Source organism: Buteo buteo, chromosome 18 (assembly GCF_964188355.1).
Source record: "Buteo buteo chromosome 18, bButBut1.hap1.1, whole genome shotgun sequence".
Taxonomy (NCBI): domain Eukaryota; kingdom Metazoa; phylum Chordata; class Aves; order Accipitriformes; family Accipitridae; genus Buteo; species Buteo buteo.
In genome coordinates, this window is record NC_134188.1 from 18,855,428 (window position 1) to 18,883,257 (window position 27,830).

At 35.9% G+C, this 27,830-nt stretch overlaps 1 protein-coding gene across 1 annotated transcript in view; it reads right to left on the reverse strand.

Moving 5' to 3' along the window:
• Positions 1–326: 326 nt before the first annotated feature.
• Positions 327–27,830, reverse strand: part of DEUP1 (deuterosome assembly protein 1) — a 45,547-nt gene continuing 18,043 nt past the window's right edge. Inside the window, exons 5-13 of the mRNA XM_075050438.1 lie at positions 27,638–27,751; positions 25,003–25,215; positions 19,877–20,022; positions 19,159–19,264; positions 17,415–17,612; positions 16,292–16,378; positions 13,557–13,756; positions 7,427–7,727; positions 327–1,052 (exon numbers count right to left, since the gene is read on the reverse strand). Of these exons, the coding sequence (XP_074906539.1) occupies positions 882–1,052; positions 7,427–7,727; positions 13,557–13,756; positions 16,292–16,378; positions 17,415–17,612; positions 19,159–19,264; positions 19,877–20,022; positions 25,003–25,215; positions 27,638–27,751 (1,536 nt within the window). The 3' untranslated portion in view covers positions 327–881. The remainder of the gene's footprint in view (positions 1,053–7,426; positions 7,728–13,556; positions 13,757–16,291; positions 16,379–17,414; positions 17,613–19,158; positions 19,265–19,876; positions 20,023–25,002; positions 25,216–27,637; positions 27,752–27,830) is intronic.

Genomic DNA, 27,830 nt, shown 5'->3' on the forward strand with positions numbered 1-27,830 from the left:
TCAGCACATGGAGATGAATTAACTCTGCTCAGTTTTATAATGTTTTCCGATGGTGTAGAAAAATACAAAGAATTTAGGCCCTTACCTAAGACTGATCACAAGCTGTCTGAACTTAAAGGTTTTTCCCTGTTCCAATGTAGTTAAACAACAAGGCAACATAGTATCAAAACATCAATATCAAAACAGGTGCTTTCGAAGACAGGATTTAAAAATTGTAAAGTATTAATGTAAAGCATGTAAAGCACCTGAGATCAGGCTCTACCCCAGGTGAGGTCTGTAGGTCTGGTAAAAGGGGCAATATGGGTGGCTTCAAAATATGTGCTTTGTCTATTCATGTTCCTCTCATGGACCTGCATTGCTTAGAGCATAAGAAAGAAAGAGCTCAAACTTCCCATTTCAAGAGTCCCAAGGGCTATTTCTATAGCCAAAAATAACCAGAGCATAGATAAGCTCTTTATGCTAGGAGCTATGACATGGCTAACGGCCCCTATTATTCTTGTTCTGTGCAATCTAGAGAATTTCTCTTGGCTGATAATATTTTCAAGGGAATAATTCCATTTATTAGCCCTCTGTACATCACAGAATTGAAAGTATCTTACTTAATTTACAGTGCTGCAACAAGGTCTCTGCTGCACACAATTTAACTATGCAAAACCAACCTGTATATTTTAGAATATGTTTAGAGTATGATATTTTGTAATAGAGTCAAATTGTAATATACCTAAATCTGCAGGATAATGATTACCTTATTGAAACCTTGGTGTTAGAAATACATGCTATTGGCAATGTGCCTAAATACATTAAGCAGCTAGTTGCAGATTTTAGTTCTAAGAAACTCACGAGTGATTACTTGGTTTTATTTTCTTAATTGTGTGACTGGCTTAAGTATGCCCACTTTGCTGTATCCTGGCATACTTTTTTAGAGTCTTTTCAGAATGTCTTTGCAGTTCTTCAAGGTGTGAATTTAAACGTTCTTCAAGCTCTCTTGTATGTTTCTCTTCCTCTTGAAGGAACTTTTCTGTTGTTGCAAGGAAGGACATCTCAGGGGGACACTGAGCAACGAATAGAAAATCATGGTTAGTAAAAACTAGCAAGTACTACAATATGTTTGCATTATCATATTTTAGATTTGAAAAACATCTTAACCTATAGCAGCTAATAACGCTATAAGTCACCAAGAAAACATGAATTTGGGCATACATGTTTAAAGGCATTCAGGAGACTAAATGACAAAATGTGAACATGATGTTTGAATACCTGTGATATTCAGAGCATTAGGATGTAGATTTGCCATTAAAAAATTTAATATCCCATTAGACAGAATTAAGCAGCTTCAGAACCTCCAAAATCTTTGGATCAGCTAAAGGTTATGTTCGTCACTTGTATAATCTAGACCAGGATGGAGGACAATAATCTAGTTTTTGGAATTACAGAATATAACTCGTGTTGGGTACTGCTGATTGCCTCCTGTAGTTTCAGCTCTCTGCTTCTGTGATGTGGTGATTTCTGAGGATGAGAAAAACCCTATGCTTATTTCAGTACTATCAACTTCAAGCCCTGATATTTTGGAGAATGTACTAAATTTTATTGGCTGCGAGTAGTTCACTGAAAAATTTTCTTTCTATTTAATAAGCATTTAGTAGACTGAGACAGCAACTGTACCAAAATTGGTCTTAAAATGATTGTCATGGGATGCAGAGTTGTATAAAGCAAAGGACATGAGTAAGTCTTTGCTGGAACAAATTCTAAATTTTTAAGCAGGAATTTTTGTTCATTCCTTTTGCTAATACTTAAGATGCATTAATCGGAATGTCTTTATCAAAAGAAATATGAAATAATTTTTCTTTGCCTAAAGATATTATGCTTTTAAAAATAAATTCAGTATTTATTTGTACAGATGCAATTTTATGACATGAATTTTTAACAGTTGACTGAGAAAAAACTTAGTATAGGAGCTCTAATACTGATTAAGAGAAAGTTAATTTTCTCTCTTTATATGATCATATATTGAGAAAGATGATTGACATTTATTATCTTCATTAAACCGTATGTTAAATAGTTTTAATAACTGATTGAGTTATTAGAATGTAAAAAGGAAAGTTTATCTGTGAGCACATCACATAGGAGTGGCTTCAAATGATTTAAATATTCCAATGTTTTGTGGAAAAGGCCAATTCTATTACACCTGTAAATTTTTATTGTAGGCTCCATTATATCAGAATGGGGTATGCCCTATTTCCATGGCAACTAGAGGCAGATTTGGTCTTCGCTTTCAGCCTGGTTTAAAACTGCCCTTGAGCAGCTTTTCAGGCCAAAAGATACTAACCAGAGAAATGCTTTAAAGCACTGTTCTATTCCAACTCTTTGCAGCAGACCTTGAGATGAAATTTAGAGATTTCCTATAGGAAACCCCTTTACTTTTCAAAGTACAGCAAGTAAGAAGTAGCTGCCAATAAATTCTGAAGGTAATACCGTCCTTCTAGAGTGAGACAGGCTTTCTGATGTATAGGGCTTCTAAAATGAAATTCACAGATAAAGCAGAACCTTCCTTTTCTCAGTCCCTCCAGATTAATGTTTTAACAGGGCAGGGAAAAAAAAGTGACTTAATTTGCCACATAGGAATAAGGAACCCAAAGGTATTGGATCACTTTGTGCCACAACACTCTTTTATCAATCCCTGCACTAGCAGGGATAAGAAAAAATGTTAATCTTCCAATGGCTGAGAAACTCTGGATGGAGATCACCTGCCTTCTGGTTTTCCTCATGAACACATGCATGATTTCTCATCCGTAAATAATTATTGTTTTCATATGAATAGTTGTTCCTAAGATTTTGAATGCCATGGCTACATGCACATGTATGCCTTCATGGGCTAGATCACAAATATATCTCCTTGTGATATTTGGATTCAGAGATAGAGTTGGCAGTACTATTTTGAACAAGGTGGCTTTTGTATTATGAAGAAGACATTGGATTTGGAGGCTTTACTTGAAGAATCACCATGTGTTTTGTTTACTGAATACCAGCTCTGAAATCACTGATTCAATACTGAGCAAATAAAATACTTTCAGTGAGAAATGTAAGAAACTGGGAAAATGTGAATCTGAAATACAAATTTAATAGGTGTCATCACCTACAGAAAAAAAAGTCAGGTCGGCCTTTTCCATATGGACAGTGGATTTACACAAGTGCTAGTCTTCAGAAGTGTTATATCAAGTTATAAGAAATTCTCAGAGATTCATTATAACAATGTTTACAATTGCTGACTTGTCATTAGAAACGTACTGGCCTCATGATCAAGTTATCTTCCTAAAATGCTAGTGTCCTTTGCTTCAACTGGTACTTACTTTGATGTGTTTTTTTCTTGAAATAGACTGTAAACTCCAAATGAGACACTTCTGAATTTCCTCAGAGTTGAGTGAAGAATGTATATCACTTAGAATAAGCAAATCATGGTTCCCTACAGCTCCTTACCTGAGAGTCAGACATCGCTATCTTTTTAGATAGGTCCCTAATGCACTGGTTTTTATGTGCTTTGAGAGAAGGTTATATCTAAACAGGTCTAAAAGGCAACATTTCTTGCTAGCAACTAAGCTTTGCTTTCCAAGCCTCTGGTCTGTTCTTTCACTATGTTCTTTATTGTCTTTACTTTCAGTGCCTGAGGAAGAAAAACCATAAAGAAACTGCTTCAATCCATGTCTCAGATGAGATTCGTGGTCCCTAGTTTTGAATTTCTTTTCCTCAGATAACACTTCTTTTATGTCTTTTGGTTTTCTAACTGGAGCTGGATAGAAATGGGTTCATTTCTAACCTAACTTGTTTGGGTGGTTAGGCAACAAAGACTCTACTTTTTCATTTCTACACTGTCAGCTGATCCCATATTTCTTTTTGTTGTATTCCAGTAATGAGAATCACCTTTCTGCCTCATTATTTGCTGGAAATGAAGGAGTGCACCTGATAGAGATGCTTATCTAGCACATATGAAATATGTGCTAAAGATGTCTTCTCCTTAAGCAAGATGTCTTCTCCTTAAGCAAGAACTACCCAAAGTGCTTATGAATTAACTCTGGATTGCTAGGGAGAAGCACTTCAGGAAGCTAAGTCTATTCTCTCTCACAGACTGCCTAATTAATTTGCGTAGTGTTAATCTTTTTCTTGCCCCATGAGTTGTCCCAGCATCCTTGGATGCACCTTCAGCAAGGCAGCAAGAAAACCTTAACACTTGGGATATTTTAACATATAGTGGTCAAACAATAAGTGGTCAAATTCCAGAGTGTTAAAGTCTTCTCATGTTTAGCCCCTTCTTCTTTCCAGGAAAGTTCTTGTAACACCAAGACTAGAAATTGGTCTGGCTAATTTGAGTCTCTCTGTGACTAAATTTGGGGGCTTTTGGGAGTACTTTCCTCTAACTCTACACTGCAATACATCTTAGGCAGCAGGTACAGATGCCCTTCTTCAACATGCTTCTGCTCATATAAGAAAATCAAAACTGAGATGCATAGGAAATTGCCAAGCAATATAGGAAGGCTTTCAGAGGGCCTAAGTACCTAATCAGCTAGGTAATAGTAATACGGCAGAGTGAGAGGCATGGATTACAGACGCCTCAAGGTAGCATCAAGACTGTCAAAATCATTCCTCATAATGTCCACTGGTAGAATTTCCACAACTTCCCATTGCAATCTATTTATTAAGCAATTTCCCATCCTTAATGTTAGAAGGTTTCCTAATGCCTAATTTACATTTTCCTTGCTGCAGCTTAAATCTTTCATGTCTTTCCCAGGCTTGAAAGCAAGAACAGACAATGTCTGTCCATCATCTGAAGAGAAACATGAGAAGGTGCTTGTGACTAAAAGTTAAAGATCCAGATTGGGAAGCACGATGTACATAACTGCTTGCTCCAGCTGAAATGCAGAAATTGTGTAGAAATGGACTATTCTGAAGCTGCAACTAATCTTATTGGATTATTTGTTTGTTTGTTTGTTTGTTTATTTTTCTGAAGCTGGACACTGGACTGCTCTATGGAATAGTCTTCCCAGAGACTGGCAACAGATCAGGAAACCATTTTCTGAAGTTGTTCCATTTCAGAAAGAGAGAACAGCCTGAATTACTGTTCAGAGAAAAAGTATTTCTCTAGATTTGGAAAGCCTTGAAACAAGAATTTTTGGGGTTATGGGAATTTCCAGTGAATCCCAGCTGAGCCTCTAGTTTACCCTAAGGCAAGAGCAACTTTCTTTACACATGTAACCTCTAAGTAAGAATGTGAAGGGACAGAGGTTCCAGTGGAACATTTACTAAGGTTGCCTGAAGAGTCTGTACTGGGATGAGAGATGTAAGTCTTTGTCTAAAGCCCTAGAGACTGTTTTCTTTCTCCCCTAAATACCAACACAGTAATTTTGGTAGGTCTCAGGACATCACCTACAATTCTGATGTTTTCAGTTGGTGCTACGAATATTCTTCAGAAAAATGGTCCCTTAAAACATCTTCAGAATTTTTGAACATACTGGAGATTTCACTTAGGTGAAATATCAGTCCTGAAAACTCTGTCAAAGACCTCTGGTTTACAACACATTGTATGTTTTTTTCCTCTTTCTCCTTGATGCAATGGCTTTCCATTTGAACACAGAACTCTAGCGTAACAGACCATTGAATCATCTCTGCACTAATGCTGTGGTATCCAATGTCAGTGTGAGTGATGATTTAATTTTGGCAATCTTCTGAACTTGTACCTGCTTCAATGCCACTGATTTGGACTTAGACTCTGTACAAGAAATATCCCTTGCTTAATAGTTTCATTACATACTTTGCCCACACACCAGCTGGAAAGTGTTTTCCTTATAATCTAGTCAACTGCCTTGGCATTGACCCTGTCCTGAGTGCCAGCTGGGAAATAGTTTCCCTGCAGCTTGCAGAAGTGTCTCAGAATGGGCATTTTCCCTGGGCTGGCTAGAAACAGAAGCTTTGTGGTCTGCTGTCTCTGTCTGACACTTCCGACAGAAGAGAGGAGGAGGATTGGTGTTTATCAGACTCTCCTGAAAAAGGCCAGACAATTCTTTTCGCAATTAGCAGTTTAAAGAGGAAAACTCCCAAGACATGAGAAACCAAAAGCCATTTACTTAAAATGCCTGTGAAGCATAAGAATATAAAAATGGAAGTGAGGTCAAACACCCAGGACTATGTGGTTCTCGCTGTTCTCTGACTACTGGGATGCAGCTGCTGGGACCAGTCAGTGAAGGGCTGCACTGCAGTCCCAGCTTCCCAGGCAGACTATCACTACTGTGCTCCTTATCTTCAGTGAGATTCTAGAACATGGAGACGGTCTTCCAGCAGCCACATCTCTGATAGAAAACAATGTGTGTCCATTTCTGAAGTGGACAGCAGAACTGGGGTAAGACAACCACAAACTGCTTGGAGATGATTGTTGGTGTCATGGTGCCTCTTTGCTCCTACTTAAGGTGACAAGTGGCAAGAAAATTGCCTATAGGTTCCCCCCAGTAAATGCTAAAGTATTCTCTCTCTAGAGGCTCAGCCACACACCTGCAGTTCAGGATCTCCTGGGTACAAAGATGTACGTATCACAGCTGGACAGAGAGATGGCTACAGCCCATTCCTTACTCATCTGTTAGTTCCATTATTTAATGATGCTGTGGTTGCATGGTTTGAGGTCTGGAAAATAGGTGCTAAGTTTTCAAGTGGAAAAAAATAGTGGCCTGTAGTGGAGGCCTAAGGAAGAAGAGAAGATACTAAGGAAGAGGATAAAGCTGAAATTTAAACAGAGGTCTAAAGGCAAAGAATTATGGAAAGTTTTTCCTAAGTTGCCCTAGGCAAAGTGGGATTTATCCCACTTGTCATGGAGGTTGGTAATCTTCAGTTTATGAATACTGAAAGAAAGAATGCTGCACTATTACTCTTTCATTTCAAGAAAAATCAGGATTACAGCAGTTATAATTTCTGTTCCTTTTCAAATACAATAGGTAACACATAAAAAATAGTTGCCACAATTCCTCTAATTTTATCCCTTAATCGAATGCTGCAGAAACTTGATTTGTCTAACAGCACTTAAGACAGTAAGTTTGCAGGCATTATGGAAATACACTTAAAGCAGAGTGCCCTTACAGAAGGCAATATGAAGCAGAGTGCCCCAATATAGAAAGCAATGAGCTCAAATGTGGAAATCTCTCTCACAGTCACATAATGGCAGGTAATTATCACCATCGTTATTAGAACAGAGGTATGGCCCAGTAGGGGATGTTTAATCTCCAGAAAAACTGCATTTATGTTAGGATAAGGTATTTCCATTTTTGCTGGGCTGGCACTGTATAAATAATATGACAATAGGGGTGATCTAATTTTTGGCTCCCCCAAGGCTGCATTTGGTCCACAGATGGATTTTTGAGAATATTTGTGTTATAGGAAAATAGTTACTTACTGATAATTTGATTTCTTCTGCATTGTAAGCAGGGCTCAGTAAGCTTCCTGTTCTGCCCTCTTCAGGAAACAGCCCACCAAAGCCCAAAGGATTCCCCGTTGGTGGTGATGGAGATTTATAAACTATTTGGTTTTCATGACCTCTGTGAAGTGTATGAGAAGATAAAGTGCTATCACTTTTTGAACCAGTGATATTGCCTTGGTCATACAAAGCAGGACTACAGTTTCTGTGGTATCCATTGGCTGTGAACATAGCAGTCTGTTGACGTTCCATTTCCCATGCATCCTTCTTTTGCAAAGTTCTAAAAGAAGAAAAAAAAATCAAAGTATGAAAACTAGTTAAAACTCGAAGCTATCACAGCAAAGCCAAGGTTTTTTTAAATTTTATTTGTTTGTGCAATTTTGATTACTTAGCTGTTCAAACTGCTTCATGCATGAAGTTATGGGCATAAGATTAAGCATTACCAAGTTGCAGCAATTTAGCAACTTTCCACCTGAGTTACTCTAAACATGTGAGTATGCATTCTCTGTCTGCTTCAGCTGTGACTTAAATCACACTAATGTAAACCCTTTCACTGGAGCTTAAGTTGAGTAACGTTGCCATATAATTGTGGCAGGACAAGAGCTAAAACACAAGTTTGCTTCAGGTATTGAAGATTCCAATACTCCTTAAGTGTTTGTTACCCATTCTTTGCCAAAGTTTATCATCCCTTTAGCTTTTCAGTGGAAGAAGCTATGTAAGCACTCTTCAGCCATGTCTTTATAACTTACACTATGATAGGACCTGGAGTGAATTTAGCCATACAAATAGAGGGAATGAAATACAAAAGCGTAAAGTGAGATGGCAGACAAAAACTGTTATTAGTGGTTGGATAATTAGTCAATTTTGACCTAATATCACCTTAAACAACTGTGTTCAAATAGATAGAATTTAGAATAAATGTTTAAATAAGTTAAATGAAAAAATAGTACAGGAAATCTTTGATTCTGCACTTTTACTGCAATACTAATTTTGCCACTGATTTAATGATAACATGTTGGAGATTAAGATAAGAAATAAAGAAATTTTTAAAATACACTTTTAAAAATTGTACAAGAACATGCTTCTGTAACAATAAGTGAAATCTTCAAGCTTACAAAAGAATTTTAAAGTATTTTATTATGATGTTCCATAACTCTTGTATCACACTTACAGTGATCAGAATGGATGTGAAAGCATATCTTTGTATTCATTTGTAGTTCTGTAAAGCAAAACCTATTATGGTTAAAAGCAACTTGAAAAAAAAGAAACCTATTTTCCTCCCAATCAAAATATCTTCTTTTCCTGACAGTTAACTGAACAATTCTGAAACCATATTGATAAGAGCACAGAATTTTGAGACTAGCTTGCTCAGATGTCTGCTGAATTAGACTAATTTTCAATTGCATCTTTACTTGTATTATATACGAAAACATGCAAAAAAATTTAAATTATTTCAGATTTTTTTACATTTCTGTTACAATATTTCTGACTGAGGTAAAAATTTCCATTGTACTGAGGTCTGTGCTTATGATAAAATTGAAATTTTAGTCTTGAGAGGTAACTACTATACTCAAACGTGATATCTGTTTGAAAAGATCCTATCATTGCAAATGTCCTAAAACACTTTACTAATTTGAAATGCAGCTAAAAAAGCTTTTAAAGATCAAGTTCTCTGCCACTAAAATATAATTATTATAAATATTCAGGAGTATGCAGTGCTGCTCAGATCCAAGGAAAACAGCTTTTTTTTTTTTTTTTAAATAAAAAAGAATAATTTGCCAAGCACAAGGAAAGGACAGTGTTTTCTGCAGAAGATCACACCATCATTTTCTAATCTTAATTTAAATATTTGCTGTTGGGAGAGGGTGGCTGTGCAGTCTTAATGGACCCTGCTTGTACATGAAACTGAGTACTCCATAAATGGACTGTGCAGAACAACTCAGAGAACTAATGAAGAACATATTTTTCTCTGCTTATGAAAGAAGTAGTGATTAAGATACTCTGAATGCTACAGGAAAGCAAATTGTAGGCATGATGCTATAATATTATTATTACTTTAATATTATTATTATGCATTCTAAAAACCCCTCTCTGAGAATATTCACCAAACCTTCCAGTTTTCTAAATCACCTAAAATGTTTACCTTTATGGGGGCAGAGTTTTCTCCTTTCTTTCATGCTTTTCTTTAAATAAATACACTCTGCTCTTTGGGCACAGGAGAATACCTTTTTTCTTTTTTTTCCTCTATTTTAAAGTCCATTCCATCTATTGTTTGGATGAAGGGCACAGTGAAAAAAACTGCCACAATTGAAGATAGATGGCATGAATAATAAAATGACAGATTTTTTTTTTCATCTTGTGTTCTGACCTTTTTGGAAGTAATTTCCTCTGTAAACCCACAGTAAAGTCTATGTGATCTGTGTTCTTTTTTTCCCCCAGAACTGCTTCTCTATGTATTTAATAACATTTATTACTGTTATGTTATAGCTTACTTCGCTAAGACCAGAATTTTCAGACTTGAGTGCCTACAGTTATGGTATCTCTTAGATATTAAAAACAGATACCCCCCAAAAAAGGACTGATTTTTTAAAGGAACTCCACTTCCTACTGTAATCCATAGGATTGCAGGGGCTGTTTGCTATCTTGGAAAGACATGATGCCTGCATTTAAGAGCTTTGATATGGATACTATGCCTTCACTTCAGACAGATTTCACAGTTGGGGTTTAAATTTCTGCCAGTTCAGTGCAAAATAATATCTAAGAACAGAGTTCTACTTTGAATACAAATGTAAAGGTAGGCAAATATCTGCAAATCTGTAAAAAACTGTCCATTTGTTAACATTGGCAATGCAAATACACTAGAACTGCAGTTGAGTAACTTACGCTTTCAGTGGGTTTACTGTCATAGAGTGTTTAACATATACACATACTTCACAAAAATAATATCACTGTTGACATGGCAACATATGGGACAAGAAGTGAAACAACAATGTCCTTGCAAAGGGAATTTATATAAACAGGATCGATTTTTCCAGACTGTCATATAAAATCAGCCTGGTCCCTATGCAATTAATGACTTCAGTGCTGCAAAACAAATTCCTTACACAGCTTGTGCTGGTTGATGTACCTAGTCTTGAGAAAGAAAACAACAGGTCTTTAATGACCAGAATGTCTTCAGAATTCATCTTGTTGCTTTTACCTTGCAAGTATAACTGCTAGCTTGATTTTAAAAATGGATAAAAAGTATTTTCCTGAAGAGATTGTTTTCACTGCTTCCACTATATCTATTGCAATAACTGATACAGTGGTGAGTATGACTAAGAGTGTGTGACCTCCAAAGGGTAGTGAAAACCTCCTTAAGATCTGCCAACACAGATCCTTTAAGAGGTCCCCAGCTACCTTATTAGGCATTCAGTCCTAGCCTTTACCTCTCACTTTTGCCACATGATGAAAGTGGACTTTGGCTTGATCAGTTACCTCTTTTGTGTATATTTTTATGGTAAATAAGTAGCCTTTCATTTGGGAACTCACATGCATGTTTTAATTTTGGAAGAAACAGGGTAAACACATCAGCTTCATCAGAGAAAGCCCTCTTCAACCATGCCAAAATTTAAATCAACTGTATGTGGCCAAGGTCTAAATAAAGGATTGAAATCTTGAAGGTGGGGAATGCTTATGTAAATGGCAATTAGAAGTAAGTCAATTACCATATATGAGAACAGTAATTAAAGTGGCTATAGGTAGGATGTGGCCACAGTCTTTTTTTAGCAAAAAGATGCCACTCCTGCATATCTTAATTTGTAATATTTAGAAATTCAGTGTATACTGCAAGAAAGAAGAAATCATGCCTCTTTCTAAATCACCAATATAACTTCCTGTAATTTCCTCTATTTTCTCTAGAGGTCTCCTATCTAACTAATGACTGTGCCCATGCCTAGGATTCTAGTACTTACCATGAGACATGCCTGAAAAATATTATAGAATATACTTAGTTGAAGAATTTTTTTTTCATCGTGCAAACCTTTCTAGGTTTCTGAACGCAAATAGGAAAAACAAAATGTACAGCTTCTGAAAATTACTATTTTAAACACAAACACCACCCCCCTTGCACAAACACCATGTTTTCTATTTTTCTACTATGTAAAAAAAGTCTTTTTGCCCTTTCTCCAATGCCATAATTACCATGGAAACAGAACTGCAAATTAAAACAGAAATAACATGGTATATGCTCACAATAAAACAAAACATACCCCAGAGTTTAACTCAACCAACATCAATTGCCTGGTTTATGTGCATACATTTGATGGTTGAAAATTTAATTTTAGTTTTTGAGAAAATCTTGAGGTAGTTCCCTCTTTGGGAACAGAGAACTGACAGTATAGAGAGGGCCCAATTTTAAAAAGATGGCTGATGTGTATACACAGTACACATGGAATTTGCAGATTTTTTTGAAATCTGTATATGTATTTATTTAGCTAAATAACTTTTCATTTAGGAAATCAAATGCATGTTTTAGATCCTGAAAACCAGGCTCAATATATGTTTCATCAGATTAATTAGAATAATAATTTAAATTGTATTCAGTAGTGTGGTTGAGATTTCTGTTGTGAGAAAGGTTAGCTCTCCCAGGTTTCTCTCTCCCAGTGTTGGTTTAACATTGGTCTTCAATGGCTATGAAATCAAAATCCTGCAAATTACCTGCATAGTTCTATTGTCACATACACTTACATTCTCATGAATGAAATTTCACAGTTCCTCATGTATAGCAAGTGTAATTCCTGAGAAAATGGGAAAAAAAACTTACTTTTTCTCACTTGAGAAGAGTGGAAGCATGAGCAAAAATTGTGCTGACCAATATTTGGTGAAATTATGAGACCTACAGGTGCAGAATAGTCTGTATCTTGGTTTGTAAATATCTGTTTCAGCAACACCTTCAACATCATTTGAAACTTAGTAGGAAAACAGCCATACCTGCCACTTCCATATATATATATATCTATGTGTATGTGTGTATTATATATATGCATATACATATGTACATACATATATATAATATATATACTTGCATACACATGAATACTACCTCTAACACTAAACATATTTAAAAGGAAATTTTAGGCAAGAATGTAGCTACATATAATGGGATGCCTTTCTATTTTGCAGAAAGTAAATCACTTTAAATTTTGCCAAAGACTGAATGTATGAGCTTGAATTCTTGACCTGTACAATTTTGGCTCCAATTACTTAAACTTTGCTTCACAGAACTGTTTCACATTAGTGCTATCATTTCAGTTCTTTATTATAGATGATCAAAATATTTATCTTCCTATTAATTTTTACTCTCCTGTGTTGTGAAATAGTGTTTAGCAGGGAGTTTAATTTTCTTTTCATTACCACAACGCCATGATTGTAACGTGTTTGAAGGCAATTCAGTGTTACACTGAATACAGGGAAATAAGAAGGAAGTCATCACTACAATGTTTTCTACGAGTCTGAGTATTCTTAAGTCTCATTATTTTTCCCTAACAAGGAGTTTATTGTAGTAATGATTTATTCAAGGCATCTGAAATTATGTTTCTTTTAAAAATCAGGTCACCCAAGAACACCAAAACTAGACAAGGCATTAAAATACATTTAATGAAACTTCCAACAAATGAAACTGGTGGGACACAAAGCTTTTCAGCAGGGGTTGTAGTTCAAACTGCTTATTAAGATAACCTCCTGTGGAGCAGTTTACCTCTCGTGTTGGTTTTTATATCCTTTCCTTGTTTTGTTTTTATTTGGCAGTAAAAATACATTCTGTCCTGTTTTGCAAAACCTGGAACTAAGAATAACTTATGCAGCACATAAAAAGTTTTTTAAGTTGTTTCATGTAACAAATGTTAAAATAACGATCAAACATTTCTGGGACTCCATTTATTGCCAAATTCAGTTAGCCACCCAAAAAAATGTAGGAAATTCTTAAAAATATACTAACTAGGTCTGATATATAAGTTGGTGGGAGTTCTGAATGAACAGAACCAGAAACAAAACTTAACAGTTTGGCCCAGTTAGATGCTTCCAAAAAACTTACAGGAAGTTTCATATATGTGTACAATCTAAATATTACCTCTCTTCTTTTTCTTGCATCTTTGAATGGGTTTGGTAGCTGTGCTCTGTTTCTCCATATATATCCACGTGACCCAGTATTGATGTTTCTGTGTCATTTTGTAGTTTAACCAGACTATTTTGTAATCTTACATTATCATGTTCCAGTTTGTGAATGGAAGCTGTAAAATTTCCATGTTCTTTGTTAGATAAATCTATACTCTGTGAAAGGAGATAAAACCATCATTAAATAGTTATTTTTTCCACAATAAATGGATGTTAGTATTTCTAACAAGCAAACACAAAACAATGTTCTATGCTAAAGAAAGACCTAGCTACCATATATAATCATGCAGCACTTATAGCAAACCAAGAGAATTGCCTCCAGAAAAAAGCTGTAGATAAATGGAAAAGAAGGGATAACAGCCTCTATAACACAATAAAACAAATTAAAATTTCTCAACAAACATGCATTCAAAATATTATTGTTGTAAATTCATCGCTTGCTTTGTAAAACTTAGGACATAAAAGCAACCATAACAGCTATAGCTGCAGACTGTATTGCTCCCTCCAGTAACAATTCCACCAAAAAACCCAAGAAAAATTATAGAAGTTCATTACTATAGTACATACAGGGTATGTCTACAGGCACAATTTAATATCTGTGTCAAGATACAGTCACCTTCAGTTTCAGAAGTGGTAAAGTAAAGCCACATTAGCACAGAGTTGTGCATCTGTGTTACTAAACTCTGCTTCTCAGGTGGGTTAGCCCACATGCTATACACATCAAAATACTGAAAGTGCAAGCAACATGTGCACTGCGACCAGAGGCTAGAGAGGCCCATCCACTAGGATACGAAGAGGGGAAGCTGGAGATTAGCTCTGGAAGTTGACTAGCCAGGATACCCCGTTCCTTTTATGTCCTATCACTTATTCCATAAAGCCTATGCTGCACACCTGAGCTAGCTAATTTGGAACGACCTCTGCAGAATACTGCACTGCATTGTGTAAAGATATTTGCAATGACAGTGGACTGTCATCAACAGAAAATTCTCAAAAGATTTATCATATTACACACAAAAGACTAAACCCCCATACATTTTATTAAGTTGTGCTTTCATATATTTCTAGATATACCTTACTCTTTTGGAACCTAGTAACTCATGAGTATTAAGGATTTGGTTCTTAGTCTACTGCTAGCACAACTGGGCTGCTGCACCTGAAAGCTTGTCTATTCCTTGCACTAACTGTTCTGATGTCTTCTCTTCCTATAAACCTTGCCTTGCTTAGCTAGTTTTAGTTTTTAAGCTGGCATGGAAGTGCCAGAAAGTATAAGAAAATTTAATATTTTGTGCAAGGATAGGGGGCAGGGGCTCAGCTATGTCTCCCAAGTGGAGAGGAGTGACAGAACAGAGGGAGAAGGAGAGTCCTAAGTCACCCTACCACTAATAGCTCTAGAATCAGCAGTACAGTTATAATGGCATGAACCCCACAACTAAGCTGGCACAGCTACGTTGCTTTTGTAATCTAAACAAGTAACCCTTCCTGATGATGCATTACACCATACTGACATAGGCTGGCACTAGTTTGAGGGGTCTGTGTAGTGCTCTACTGTACTGTACGAACACATCCGTAAAAATCTCTCCAGTCCCTGCAATCTTAATATCAAATACCTCTCAATCTTTAATGTTTAGATCCTCATAATACACTAGTAAAGTAGGAAAGAATTATTAAGTCTGCAAACACAATGATATCTGTAGTGACCTTGATATATCTAGTAATTGGATTTTACTGTTAAAAATTAACAAACAGATGATATCTACAAGGATTCTTGTTAGACAGCTCTTCTCAGTCTTCATAAAGAATATCTCTGTAGAGAAGAGCTAGACACGCATACACACATCCATCTATGTTTCCACATTAATATATCATATATACACATATATATATCCATCGTAGTGTATATGTACGTATAGGTAATGCATCACTGATAAGACATATATGCTATTTTAAGGGTGTGGAAAAATGTGACATTCTTTGATGCATTTGTCAGTCTACAGTAAGACAATTAACAGGCTACATATGCCCCAAAGATATATTTACAGCAGTATTTACAAGCAACATTCCAGCGTTTTTTTCTAGTGATAGATACAATAACTACAGATGTTCTGTAAGCAGGCGATGTTTTTGTGGAAGGCTGCATCTATAACATTTATGATATCTTTATAAACTATAGTTCTACGTGATATTATGGCACACTTTTTATGAATTAAACTTTAAATATCCCCTGTTTGGAGAGAAATCAATACTAAACTCTGAAAATAACCTGAGGGGGGCAAAATGTCTCAGTTTTTTACACTGTTATTTAAATATCATATAAACAAAGGGGTAAAATAGTAGAAAAGGAACATAGTTTTGCATCTGTGAGAATGATGACTGTTTAAAAATAAAAAGAATTCTGAAATAAGTGACAATACTTACAAAAAATAGGCTCCCAGAAACTGTTTAGTGTCTAGACAGTTACTGAAAAATTTAGCTTACTACTGGTTTACTACAATTAAGGTCAAAATTATTCCTAGCTATACCCATCTTCAGGCTGTGTGTGAATATCACTTGGTTTTGATTATGTCACACACCTTATTTTTATTTATTTATTTTACGCAAGCCAGAAATCTCTAAATCTGCCATGATCTCAATCTACATTTACAATAAATATAAGTAACTGTTCTGCATATTACATAGATTAAAAAAAATTACCGTGCAACTTTTACACTCCTGGTTTTCCACCATCTCTTTTAGATGTATGTTTTCAGATTTGATAACTTTGTATTGGAAATCCAACAACTAGTAAAAGATTCAATTCTTAGTTAAATACAAGAATATTACTGTTAACTTGAAATAACAATGAGTATAGATATATGTAAGTTTAATTTTACAAAATATACATAAAGAATTATGAAACTAACTATAATAATTTTTTTAAAATACAGCAAGACTAAAGCAGAAAGACATCTTAAACCATCTATAAAAGATATACAAATGCAATGCCTCTGATTTTATTTACCTTTTTTGAAAGAAGTAATCACTTAGGAAAAAAAAGGAGTTCACATGCAGTTGCAAGATACAAAGAGGGACAGACTTTGCAGGCCACTGAAACTGGATGAAATCATAGCCATGAAGCCTAGGAACGACATCCACTCTTTTAGTGATACAGTAGGGAATATGGCCTGATAAAGAGTGCCACACAGTAGGAGATATCTCTCATTTTCCCAAACACAAATTTTCCTATTGTCAGAAGTAAAGTATTACATTAAGCACTATTTTCAATATGCAGTGACCCTCTCAGAAAGTATGGAGATACGCAGAAACCTCTAAATATGAAGGTTCTTTCGGTTTACAAAACTAAGTAATGAATATAACATATCTGTTTTTAAAACTGAAATTTGCCATTAAAACACTGGTATCTTACAGTTTTCAGCTTTAAAATTACCAGAATTTTCTAAGCAGATTTCTATCACTCCTCAAAAAGCTTTAAAAAACCTGAAAACTTAGGAAACTTTCTAGATAATCTAATAAATGGTTCTAATGATAAAGCACATATAATAACAACAAACTGGAAGTTTTCAAGATCTTTTGCATGTTAAAATGGTAAATGCATTTGATGGTCAGAATGAATTGCAATTCAGATGTACAGTTGACATTTACTGGTGCTTTCTGGTTCCAGTATCATTTTGGCTGCTTTAGTAATGCTTCACAGATATTACAGCACTGCTGATGAAAACTAGAGCAAGAAATGTAATGCCTTTTTTCACTGAAAATGTATGTCATTATCAACAGCGTGGAGTAAAATGATCTAGGCTGGTTTTGCCTGCTTGCATACCTGTTGTTTTGCTAACAATTTGTCTTTTATCTCTAACTCCATTTTTAACTGTCTTTCCAGAAGACTAGCTTTCTCCATGATAGTTGCTATAGTGATCTCCTTCTGATGAAGCTCTTCTGTCAGGTCAGAGATTTCTGTCTTCATTCTTTCCTGCTCAGAGCAATGGGACTGCTCCTCTCGATAAACATGGTTTCTTATCTGTAGCAAATATGTTTCAAAAAGAAAAAATGTTGTGCAGTAAATATGATTGCATCACTTGCTACCTATCAGTGACTTTTTTGCTGTTGCTTCCAAGACACCAACTCTTCTAACTGAATCAGAGATTTTTGAGATCATATAATAAAATGTCTTAATGAATCAGTGCACATAACTTTATTTATTTTTACACCTTTTTTCAACCCTTCTCTTGTGCTTTCATTTGCTTATTTAGTATTAGAAATGAATGAAATACAAGGCATTGAAATTAACATTTAAATAGAATGTAATAAAAATAATGTTAATTTTAAGAATTGGAATTTATGGCAAAGAATATCGAAGGAAATACCCATTCAATAATCCTAAGTATGATTTATTTATATTGCTCCTAAGTTAATTTAGGTTTAAAATAAGTTTAATGCAGCCTAAATTAATTTAGGAGCAATATAAATAAATCAGTCTAGAGGCTCTTTAATGAGAAACTATGTTAGAAATAAAGAGTATATATGGTAAATCACTTTATGAGAATTATTCCTGCCATTATATATAAAATTTAAGGTCAAGCTTTCTGCACTATCTCCTGTGCAGAGTTCTCCAAAGGATCAACACAAAGATTGTTTTCATAATCTTTTTACTATAACCAACAATTTAGTACTGATAGTTTTATTAGTAAGAAACAAAACTACAAAACCCAGCACAACAGTTGAACTGATTTTAATAATTCCTCACAGTACTGTACACAATCAGTAACAGATGGCATTTCATTTTTATTTATGCAAACTGCACAGAAATAATAGAATTGTAAACAAATAGATGTAGATGCAGAAAACCTAAGAGCTAGATCATGACTATCATGCCAAAATTGCTGTGTCCAAGTCAGTTGCATCCAATTAGAGTATTCCTGCTTACATTGCTACTCAGCAAAACCACAACATGCCTGTAAGAGGAGTTCTGAGCATCCTCTACTCCCAAAGTGGTTTTGCCTGCCAAGCCATATGCCATTCCATGGTGCCATGCCACTACTGCTTGCACACAGCGCTTCTGAAATGTGCAATGCAATGGGATGCACAGTTCAAACAAAAGAGCGCTGCCCTAGACTGTGCAGCAGGTGACTGATTAAGCTTAGCCTTGTGTGGGTACATGCCATAGTGACCTGTATCAGTTGATCTGTTAGCCTGTCTTACATCTGAGACCGCCTACAAACTACTACTTACCTCCTATAGCCTATTAATTACTCATGGCCTTGGAGGGTTTATTACTTGCATGGTATTATCTGAATCCCAGTGATGCTTAGGCATGGTCTCTTCCATTATTTCAATGAAGTAGCTAGCTCTGTTGTTAGTGCACAGAATTACAGCTATGCAACTACCTCCAGAAATGCAACCATATATGAAAACTTTTTCATATATGAAAACTTCATACTCTCCTAAAGCCAGTTTATCCTCCTGCTCTCTTCTGCATATGAACATACCCAAGGTCAGTACTCTGCTTGCTTTTTAAAATCCCATATCGCAGTTAAGATCTGGAAGTACTTAACAATATGAAATACCGTGTTTAGCTCTTCTCGCTGGTGTTCTTGACTTTGTGCCAATAGTAATAACTCAGCGTTTTTATTTTCTAGTTGCTCAGTAAGTTGTACACAAGATGATTGATGCCTTTAAATAAGAAATAAACAAAACATGAAACAAGCAGACCATTCAATAACCTTTACCTTACAGTATCCTCTCCTCAGCATAAAACAGTGAAATACCTGCTCACTGATGAAAAAAAAAACAACCAACCAAAAGATTTGGCCTAAACCAGGTTCACTCTTGGAAGATCAAGGACAATGCAAGTGCATGCAGAAAGAATCCTGAAATGTCTTGTAGATTAGTATTTCGTATAATCTCAAACAGCTACGGTAGATTAGATATACACTATAAAAAGATGAACATTTTACTTAAAGGAGGTTAGGGAGAATCTTAATCGCACTACTTCCAAAGTGTTGTAATGCTGAGAAAAGAAAGGCAATGTAAACATATAAATAGAAATAAATGAAATGCATTGATTTGTAAAGATCTAGGAAGCATTAAAGCCTTTTAAAAGAGCCTGCATCTTGCCTGCAATCTCATCATATATAATTGGTAATGAAAATGTTTATTCAAAAATTGTTTAGAATCTGACATTTGAATCCAGAGTATCTTTTTAAATAGACTTAATTTAAATCAAATGTAAGAAAAGTTATTAGTGCAGAAGTATTTGTTCAATACTGTCTTCAACATACATACTTTATTTGAATTTCCTGCATATCTTTATACTCTCTGATTTTCAATAATTCTGTATGCAACTGTTGGCATTCCAGTTGCATTCTTCTCCAGAGAGCATCCCATGACTGCAGCTCATTTCTCATTTCTGAAAAGCCTGCCTCCATGTTCTAAAGAAACAAGCAAATACATAAATAGTTAATAAAATGAGACAGTAGTAGCACAAAATGCTGTATATTAACACATAATTTTCAATACCTGTATAATTTGTATGAAAGGACATACATACTTTTGAGTTTCATTTCTGAAAAAGGCATTGCTTTCATGTCAGTTCCTTTCTCCAGAAATGTCATCTAAAAAATCAGATGCTGAATATTCTTCAGCTCTTACAACATTCCAAAGCATCTCCCTCTGAAACTATCATAGGAAGCATCATTCAGAAGTTCTTTATTGCATTAAATGCATCTAAAATACAGAGTCTGCTTGTTTGAGCAGGTTCTGCACCCTAGAACATGTTTCACATGCAGGAATTAGTGCCATAAGTAACTTGCATTTTCTATTTTCCTAATAGCATTTCCAAATTTATAAGCTTGAAAAGTACAAGGCTATAGAATGGCAGGATTAGGTGCATGCCTTCATTAAATATTGCCTGGAAGCTTAGAGCAGATACACCTAGACTTAAGTACTTAGATAAGGTGTGCGCTCAATCATCTCCAAAACTAGTTCTATGTGCATGGAGCTAATTGCTTATTTAAATGAACATCACAAAATTTTAAACAATCACAAAGACATTCTTCTTAGGGACTTCACAAATCTTGTCTCTATTTTACCTTTAATTTCTGATTGATAATGTGATAGACAACCTGAAGATACATGTTATATTTGGCATCATACAATCTGAATTAAAAAAGATAATCAGAATTCCCCCAAGATACACTGAAAACATACTAAAGCTAAGAACTTGGAAATATAACCACAAATAACAAAAGTAGCAATAATAATCAGATTCTCACAACAATAATATCCAGAGAATATTTATTTCCTCTCACCCAAGATCCAAAGTTATGTTCCAGGTAAAAAAAAAAAGGATTTTCCAAGGATGTTGATCCTTTGCCTTTAAAACTATTACACTAAAAACACTAGTATTTTTCATCATTTCTTCATTTTATTTTAATATAGTTTCCATGTTTAAAAGCAAAAATAAAACCTTTAAACTTTCAAAAGACAACTGGAATCCAGAAATGACACCACAAGCAAGGAACTTCAAAGGTTTATTTCCCTTAGAGCCTCATATGAGAATGACCTTCCTTCCAAGAAACCTGTGGTTTTTCTCTGGCTGAAAGGGCTGCTGAAGACAGATATGAAGCGCTTTTGCTTTTTTTATAGGGGCTGCATATATAGATTCATTCGTCTTATCCTTTGTTAAATTAAGGTTGAGAGCGCTTTTTTAAACTCTGAAATGCAAGTCTGGGCATATTAAAGTGAAATAAAGCTTAATGAACTGTTAAAATTGTCTGCAAGACTTGCTTATGAACATCTTCATGACTTTAACATTCAAGAAATAGCCACAATTATTTTATAATATATGAATTTGGGGGAGAGTTACCCCTCAGATGTCAGTCTGGGGTGGATAAAGGGAATGAATGCTGCACAGTTGTGTGGTAGAAGTCATATCATCTGTGGCAGAACGCAGTCATCATACATATTTACATAAATTGTATTTTCTTCTGTGAATTATAATAATAGTAGAGACAACAGCAGCCACAGCAGCAGCAGCAATAATAATTGAAACAGAACTTCAGGTCAAGAGTTTCAAACATCATTTAAAAAAAAAAAGTTAGATATGTACCACTTATTATTTTAGGAAATATCTATTGCATCTAGTTAAAACACTAAAATGAAAATTAATATTGAACCAGAAAATTTTAGGTTTTGTTTAGAAAATATCTACTGAAATACAACTTTTTTAAGAGTCTGTTTCAAGTTGAAAAATTTACCAAATCCTCTCTTTTCTTCTGTGAAAAGTTTTGCTTCAACTAGCTTGCTGTGTTTGATATCAAAAGGAATTCTCAAAAATTTTCTGATCAGCTCCTTTTCTAATTCTACTCAAAGCTGTTTGTGGCAGGATGACCCTGGCTGGACGCCAGGTGCCCACTAAAACTGCTCAATCACTCCCCTCCTCAGTTGGACAGAGGAGAGAGAAAATATAATGAAAGGCTCACGGGTTGAGATAAGGACAGGGAGAGATCACTCACCAATTACCATCATGGGCAAAACAGACTCGACTCTGGGAAATTGATTTCATTTATTACTGATCAAATCAGAGTAGGATAATGAGAAATAAAAACTAAATCTTAAAACAACTTCCCCCCACCCCTGCCTTCTTCCCAGGCTCAACTTCACTCCCAGTTTTCTCTACCTCTTCCCCCCCTGAGTGGCACAGGGGGACAGGGCACGGGGTTTGCGGTCAGTTCATCACACATAGTCTGTGCTGCTCCTTCCTCCTCACACTCTTCACCTGCTCCAGCATAGGGTCCCACCCATGGGAGACAGTCCTTCATGAACTGCTCCAGTGTGGGACCCTCCTACAGGGTGCAGTCCTTCAGGCACGGACTGCTCCAGCGTGGGTCCCTTCCCCGGGCTGCAGTCCTTCAGGCACAGACTGCTCCAGCGTGGGTCCCCTGCAGGGTCACAAGTCCTGCCAGAAAACCTGCTCCAGTGTGGGCTCCTCTCTCTCTCCACGGGGCCACAGGTCCTGCCAGGAGCCTGCTCCAGCGTGGGCTTCCCACGGGGTCCCAGCCTCCTTCAGGCATCCCCCTGCTCCGGCGTGGGGTCCTCTCTCCCAGGGCTGCAGGTGGAGATCTGCTCCCCCGTGGACCTCCCTGGGCTGCAGGGGGACAGCCTGCCTCATCATGGTCTTCCTCATGGCCTGCAGGGGAATCTCTGCTCCGGCATCTGGAGCACCTCCTCCCCTCCTTCTGCACTGACCTGGGGGTCTGCAGGGCTGGTGCTCTCATATATTCTCACTCCTCTCTCCTAGCTGCTGTTGCGCAGTTTTTTTCTTCCTTTCTTAACTCTGTTCTCCCAGAGGCACTACCACCATCGCTGATGGGCTCAGCCTTGGCCAGTGGCAGGTCTGTCTTGGAGCCGGCTGGCATTGGCTCTGTTGGACATGGGGGAAGCTTCCAGCAGCTTCTTACAGAAGCCCCCCCTGTAAACCCCCCCCACTGCTACCAAAACCTTGCCATGCAAACCCAATACACTGTTCAACCTTTTAAATACAATTATATGCTGGATTTCTATGCAAATTAGTGTCCAGCAGCTGACTTACTTAATGCAGACTTTCCAAGAACCAAGCCTCCTGTATGATGTTTTCAGAGTGCCTCTCATGTATGACTGCAATTAAGTTTGTCAGACAATTCATAAGTTAAAGAAATAAACTGTAGTTTGGATCTTCTAAAGTTCGTATTTTCTGTACAGCCAACAAACTGGTCATCCATACATTTCACTTGATCACTGTTTCCTTGCTAATTAATAGTATGACAGAAATATTTAGAAGCAGACATGAAATGGTCATAGGCATAGAAAATATATGAGGCACAATGCTAGGCTTGCTACCATTGCCATCAGCCTTTTCCCCACCAAGACTCCCGTCTACTCCTGCCTCCTTTACCCACATCAGGTCCAACTATTCCCATCCTCCACCTAGCACGCCTTCATGCAAACCTGCTTACTTCTTCTGGCTTACAACAGGCCTTGCACTTCCTTCTTTCTCGTATAGACATTCCTAAAAAACTATATTCTCCAAGCGACACATTTTCACCAATACATTGTCTTTACATCAGTGTTTCCCTTCTGCAGCTATTTGCAAATGTGGCTTTTCTAACTAACACAGCAATATTCCACACCACCAGCACAGTTATTCTGCAACCTTCTGCCCTTTAGCTGACGATGTTATGTACATCTAGCTCCACTTCTACTTAAAATGCCTTCAGTACTTCCTACAGCTCCTGTATTCTATTTGCAGGATTCCAGAAAACCTCTTGCTTGAAGATTTACTTAGTGGCTACAGCACAATGACATCTACTCTCACTGTCATACAGCATCTATCCACCTGTTGCAATTGCCGTGATTTGTTCCACTCCATATTCTAGCCCCACTACTTTTGATGGCAGCCTTTTTAACAGGCTCCAAAACAGAGGTTTTTTTCTTGCATATCAGTAACTTGTAAACCAGCAAACGACTCTGAACTAATGTGCAAATGAAATGTATAAACATCACATGCTAAACTGGGCTGTTCTGACAACACCTGAAATTAACCTCCACCACATATATGTTAATTCCTGTAAAGGATGTTGCATATGAAGTTACAACTCTGCAAGGTTGTCTATAAACAGAAATAGATTATCTTTCTCCAGAAGTAGTCAAAGTTACTATAGGCTACTAAATATATTACTGAACCTTGAAGTGCTTAAATAAATAAGCAAAAGCATAATTTATATATGTTACCAGAAAAAAACCAGCAATCCAAATCTCATTCCTGATCTGTTTCAAACAGCTAACAAAAAAGGCTGTAAAGATCTTGTATTATCTCAATCGACCAAAAGAAGAGGCCCAAATGGCTGTTGTCATAGATCAGTGCTATGCTGAAAAACAGTAAACTAGAGATAAGATAAAAACTGATGGTTCATCACATGGCTGGCAACTAAAAATTCACTGACTGCAAAATCTTCTCTCAATAATAATAAAGTATGCCATACACTTTTCTATTTACTAGCTATATGGCACAGTGTACAACAAGGTGTAAATCAGATAAAGAGATTTCATAGAAGTCATTTATATACAAGGAATCAAGTGAACTAGGCTAAGTTCCTATAGATGTTGAGGATATAGGAAAGTTATGAAACCATAGATATACAGACAATAATAAAATATACCACTACATAGCAAACATATTTTTGTTTTCTCCTTAAGTGTTACTCAAAAAATTGTACTGTTCACAGCTCATTCTGTGTTCCTGCAAAGAATATACCTAATGTACAGATATTTTATACAGCCATCTCAGTACAACTTTTTAAAGTATACTCCCAAGTAATTATTGCTCCAACATTAATTCCACAGTCATCATGAAAAAGAAAAACTATTACTACCTGGGCCTGGTTTTGGTACATTTTTAGATCCTCCCGGAGTTTCAGATTTTCCTCTTCTAGTTTATTCTTGTTTATTGCTATTTCATTCACAGTTGCCTTTAGCTTTCCAATAATCAACTCATTCTTTTCACTTTTTGGCTGGCCATAGGTAATTACCTCTTCCTGGTTTTGTTTCTTATTGCTTATTTGGAATTGATATTTCTGGATCTGCTTCTATAAAACAAGAAAATCTTTTAAATGAAATTCAGTAATTATATGTAAATTGCTAGGACCAAACCATTACTACTAAAATCATAAAGCTACTTATATCTTCACCAGGATTTGCTTAGAAAAGATGGCACAATTGGAACAGTTTGCATTACTTCTCTAAAGGATACTTCCTTTTTTTAGTTTCTTGCTCTCAGCAAAAAAATGTTTCAGAAACTTTCAAGGGCACAGAATTTTTTCAAGGATTTTTCTCCTCTGCTGTGTACTTCCCTAGCACTTAATGTTAATTAGCCTCAAATGTGAAAAAGGTGATTACGATGACCTACTCAAAGCAGTTACCTATAAAAAATAATTTGAGAGAAATGTTCTTCTTTGATTCATTGAACTCAGTAGGAGTTGTGTGTGTGTGTGCCTCAGGATAGATATTAACCTTTGACTAGAGGGCTAGCATTACATAGTTCATGTATAAACAGATCAGTTACTACAGGAACTGTACTTCTTTGATATCTTTATCCTTAAACTTGGGTAAGAACCATTCGCACATTCTGCAGAGTCCCACACTCCATTCTGTTTCTTGTACCAATTAAAATCCTAAACCCAAAACTTTAGAAAATTGGTATTGCTAGTATTTGTGAATTCACAGGCATCGTGAAGAAGCATAATTACTATGGCAACTCTTTTTGCTATTTAAAAACCCATCCACATGGATCCCTCTACTGGGAGATTAACAAGCAGCAGTAACCTTTCAGAAGAGAATTAGCTGAAAAATGACAACAAAGTATAACCTGGAAACCATATATCATGTGCAGAGATCAAGTTGAGCAAGAAAATGTACATTAAAAATAAATAGGGTCACAAATACCGTGTTTCATTGACAAGGACTGCAAAAAGGCATGCCTTAGACAGCTTTTGATGTCATTGACTATGTTCCCATAATTTGTGTTGGCTGAATACCTAAGCAGAACTGACCACTGGCTGCATATCAAATAAAAAGCCAAAAGAAATTTGCAGGTAATTTTCATTTCTACAGATAACAAATTAAGGTCCCCTTGACATCTAAGTTACAGAGTCTGACATACAAAAATGTCAAAGCATCCTGTGAAAAGTACAGTGCAAGACTCCAGCTGGAAATCCTCACAAAAGAGGAATTTGAGACAAAGACACAGGACCAATTAATGCTTTTGAAACAGTGAAGTCCATCAGACTTCTATTTAACAAATTAGTCGGTGTTATGTTACAGTTGCAAAGAAAATTGGCTTCAAAGAAAGTTCACTGATGGCAGTGAAAGCCTCAACAGAACAATGTGGATGATCACCTTGAGTACTCTATTTTGACTTGTCTAACTATATAATCAACATGCATCAGTTGGTAGTTTTGTCTAGTCAAAGCCTTGCTTGTTTAACACATTTGTATGGAAGTTTAATAGTTGCAAAATAATGCTTTCAGCATCTAAAACCAAAACTTAACTGTCATCCTTGGAAATTCTGGATATGGGTAGTCTCATAGGAATTGTTAAGAAAGTGTTTCACTAGATTAAAATCCAATGAGTTTAGTAACAGTGGAAAAGGAGATTACCAGTCAGTAATGTAATTGGCTTCCTCTTACTTAATTTTCGAGCTGTCTTGTGGCCCAGTTAATTTGTAAGTTATTTTCTGGTTTTTTTTTTAGAGCAGGATAGGTCATCAAGACATCATTAAATCAATATTTTGTTCTGGATTAGAAGGAATTAAGAAAATAAAAATATGCTAGATCAATAGGCTATATTAATAAAGTAATAAGCAAATTGGCAAGTAAAAAAGAATCACAAAGTCAACCAATGACTAAATGGTAACTTGAAACCTGAAAAATATGATAAAAAAGGGTAAGTGATCCAACAAACAACTTCAAGTGTGATTTTGGAGTAGCATATAGAAATTCATTTTTCTGCATAAATTATAGTAATGTATATTTATGATCTTCAAAAAAGTGAGGGCTTTCTTAGATTTAAGGGAACTTTATATTTGAGTCAACATAGTAATGGCATGTACTACTTACTTGGTAAGATACTTTTCAGTAACTTGTCATCACAATTATTTGCATATTAGTAAATAGCATAGAAGATAAAAGTATATCCACAGTATATTTAAAAAGTAAATAGGAACATGCACTGCTTTTTGCAGGTTTTTTTAATCGGAGATATTGTAATTTTCATCATTATACTTATTAATTTTCTCATTTTCATGAGAAAAATAAAATAAATACATGTATCATTAGATCTTTCAGTATGGGTCTGCCTTACCTAAAGCAATGTATTCGCTACTAATATATCCATGTGTTGTCAGATTCACTATAAGCTTAGTGGTGTTCAGTTTTTTTAAATTAAGTTAAAATAACTCTAGCTGAGCTAACAGCTCATTTTATTCCTAAAGCAGGAAGGTAGGAATATTACCTGAAATAGATTACATTTCTCGGACAATAATTTTTGTTGAGCATCTAAATAAACAAGATAATTTTGGCAGATTGTCCCCTTCTTATCCCATTCTCTTGATTTTGCCTGAAATTCCTGAAAGACAGCAAAACAAGGCTAGTAAACACAAGGAAAATAACTTTCTTCTTTAATCTAAATAACTTTGTGATTTGTA